This window comes from Curcuma longa, chromosome 11, assembly GCF_044706935.1.
Source record: "Curcuma longa cultivar G26 ecotype Majalengka, Jawa Barat chromosome 11, ITB_CL_G26_1.1, whole genome shotgun sequence".
In the NCBI taxonomy this organism is placed as follows: domain Eukaryota; kingdom Viridiplantae; phylum Streptophyta; class Magnoliopsida; order Zingiberales; family Zingiberaceae; genus Curcuma; species Curcuma longa.
Genome location: NC_133871.1, coordinates 26,701,448 through 26,705,014, shown reverse-complemented (window position 1 = coordinate 26,705,014; position 3,567 = coordinate 26,701,448). Strand labels below are relative to the sequence as shown.

The 3,567-nt window shown below is 38.3% G+C and overlaps 1 protein-coding gene across 1 annotated transcript; it reads left to right on the top strand.

Moving 5' to 3' along the window:
- The first annotated feature begins 1,873 nt into the window (after window positions 1-1,873).
- On the top strand, window positions 1,874-2,170 carry LOC141837480 (fructokinase-2-like). Its single transcript, XM_074724870.1, has one exon. It carries the CDS (start codon window positions 1,874-1,876, stop codon window positions 2,168-2,170), a length of 297 nt encoding a protein of 98 aa, XP_074580971.1.
- Window positions 2,171-3,567: the final 1,397 nt, after the last annotated feature.

Below are 3,567 nucleotides of genomic sequence, written 5' to 3'. Positions count from 1 at the left end.
TCTTATTTGCGATTTGAAGAAGGATGTCTTCGGGGACACACTGCAAGATATATGCACGTGCCTTTTTGTCCTTCTTTGCATCTACTTGGGCTCCTTCTGCTGGCTCCACCGCCTCCCAGACTCCCTGGGCATCAAGAATCGCCTCTGTCTTGATTGCCCACACAGTGTAATTGTGAGGGCTTAGCATCGGATAGAGAAATGGCACTCCGCCGTTCTCCTTCGCAGCAGCTTGTGGGATGCCCGACATTTTTGTAGAATCGTGGATTCAAGGCTCTGATACCAATTGTTGGCTCAGAATCTACAAAACCACACCCGAGCACAAAGCAAAGAGAACAAAAACAACGAAAATAAAAAAGGCAACGAGAATAAAACCAACGAGAGTGAGAAAAATTTTATTGCAGTGAATTGAAATTCTACAACCTTTGAGTGGTATTTATACACCAAAAAGGATAAGGTATGACGTCACTTAAGCCAATCAAAATAAATGCCACGTAAGCCTTAAAATAGGAAATGATAAAAATTATCCAAAAACTACACGTTGTAAAAAGTCTTATCAGGATTAATAGATTTACTGATGTTCTCCGATCGTCGGCGCCTGATCCTATAATCAATCAAGGAAACCTGCGATGGACCTCAGAAAACAATGATTAAAAGACAACCCCAATTCGATTCCACGTGAACAGGAATCGGCCACGTGGGGAAGCCAATCCTCTTCATTTATTGCCTACAGACTCGAAGATTCATAGTTTTTTCCAAAAGACCAAAAAAAAAAGTTGTAAAATTTTTCATCCATGATCGAGTAAAAAAATCTTGGAGTCAGCCTTTATTCTTTAGTATTGCCGTCTGTTGACTTGATTGGTCGCATAAAAATGATTTTCTCGTAGGATATTTGTTACCTTTTATTGGCAGTTGACAATTCAATGCGAGACTGTGACTGCAAGACTATGAGAGTAGAGTGGGTGGAATGTGGATGCCAGCTCATGACACCAACACTGAAAAGGGTGCAAAACGGACCGCTTTTATGGGTTGGATCTAGAGGCGCATGTTAGCGAATTTTTCGAAATTATAATTAAAATTATTAAATTTAATACAACGTTTGATAATTTTTTTAAATAATTCAAAACAATCGGATTTTGAATTATTTTAAATTATAATTTGATTCAGGGCATCAAGATCATACAACTCCATTTCAAATTTTATTTTAAATCAAAATTATTTATACTTTTAAAATTCAAATCAAATTCTAATATATATATATATATATATATCAAGGATAAGATCGATTTATTTTAAGATTAAGAAATCTTAAAATCAGTTCATCTAAAGAATAAGAAAAATATCATAAATATTTCAGAATCTTTCTAAAAACGGAAACGGATATCTTAGAATATTTCTAAATAGATGTTAGTATTTCGGAGATCGACCATTATAAAAAGGTAACCCAGACTCATGGGTATAGGTATGCATACATCTATTCTAATTTTTCCCAAGTCATTATACTTTTTCCTCGTGCCGAATATTAACTTGAGCGTCAGAGTAGTTTGTCGGGATCCGATTCGACGCCATTTCAACTCTCCTTTTGAGTGTTTTTCAAGTCCTCTCATCTCTTTGAACGGTTCTTTTTGAGGAGCGTGCACGTCAGCAGTTCTAAATCGACATTTGAACCATCTATGATGTATCTCCTTTCTAAATCTTCTCTCCTCGATCCTTCTAACAGTGGCAAAAAGCTCATCTAATTAAATTTTATTTTATTTTTCCATGACTGATTCATCTCCGCCGCGCCTTCTTCCTTCTCATCCGCCGAGATGCTCACCACGAACGGGGACTCTGCCAGGGCTGGCGACTCCTCCTCCTCCTCCTTAGGCAAGACGAGATGCTCACCAACTTCGTGCCCACCGTGGTTGGCGTCTCGATCGTGGAGGCCCCGGGCTTCCTGAAGGTCCTCGGCGTGCACAAGCCAACATTGCTGCGTGTCGGCGATGATGAGCTCGGCCGCATGCTGGTGGGTATCCTCCGTGACAAAGCCAACAACGTCTCTGGCGCCAGCACCACGCTACACCCTCCGCGCCGAGTCGCCGACGGACGAGCGCGAGTTCATGTTCTATCGAAACGTTCCCCACAAAGGGAAAAACAAAGGAAACCCCACAATAGTCATTTTAAAATTATTTAGTTCCTTCTAAAATTGCTATATTTATATTAATTAAATAGTCATTTTTAAATATAAGCTCGAGTTATAACCCAAGGGGAATCTTGAATATTAATTTATGAAATGAGATAAAAGAGCTAAATTTGTTAATTACCTCATAGCGATTTATTCTAAAATTGTAAACAATTTAAATGTATTAAATTGATGGGGAAAAAAATCTTTGTATACGTTTTTAATGTCTAGGGTAGCGAATTATATTTGCAAATAAAACAAACGGTAAACAACAAACATGATCTATGTGATAATGTTGTAGATATAAGTATTCATATTGTACCCAATTTATGATATAAAACATTCATTTTATTTAAATTTATAATCAGTGATGGTACTCGGACTATCTCCCAAATAGCTAGTATCGTGTCTCAATTAGCCATGCTCAATCCTCAAACATTGGCATCCCCGAGCATCCCGGATTAATACTTATAAACACGTGGCAGACTCAAGAACAAGGGTCATTTTTAGAGAGAAACTCTCGAATATCAATGATTAGCATCCTTGAGTATCAACCAAGGGCGGAGCCAGTCATTACCTTACCCGGGCTTTAGCCCCGGGGTCCAAGTAAACTTACTGTTTAAACTTGTTATAAAAAATTAAAAAATATATATGAGGAGAGAGAATAGCCCGGGGACTTTTCATCTATTCGGGATTAGCCCGGAGGCTAGCAATTTCTTGGCTCCGCCATTGGTATCAACGAGTGTCTTCATATGTGCATTCTTGAATATCAAGGGTTGGCATACCTAGGCGTCTCATGGGATTTGCGTATTTACATGCTTGAACATTAAGGAAGGATATGCCCCAACAATAAAAATAATTTTCCCAAATTGATATGGGCGAGCATTAAAGGGTGGTAGGCCAAGTATGAAAGCTATTTCTCCACATTAGCATGCCCAAACACCCACTCTTATTAAGCCGAGGAGGTGAGGAAGACATAGAGTGGGACTAACTATTTGGCCTATCTAGTACTCAACGTTCGACTCTCAGTTACTTACATAGAGATGCTCATAATCACAATCAGATCTAATTCCCTAATCGCACTACAGACAAATAGCCGATGGGCACATGACAATTTATAAGGAAATTCCTATAAATGTGGCCGGATTTGATATCTGAATAGTTCGTCATATGAATAGATGAGCAGGAACGTATGGTAATTTATGCAATGACAATCGGATTTGATTCCCTAACTGACTTCAGTAATGATAATATAAGAGTCTATGACACCTCATGTGGAGATTCCTTTTCTACCGGTTATATAGTCGGAAAAGACAGAAGAGAAGTATGATTTTTTTTTCGCGCACAGAGATGATTTTTTTTCATTAAATTTTCATTCTTTCTTTCTTCCAACGTTCTTCTTTTTAACT

Excerpts from the sequence above, each read along its gene's own strand:
- LOC141837480 (XM_074724870.1), top strand. The coding sequence starts at position 1,874 with ATGCTCACCAACTTCGTGCCCACCGTGGTTGGCGTCTCGATCGTGGAG.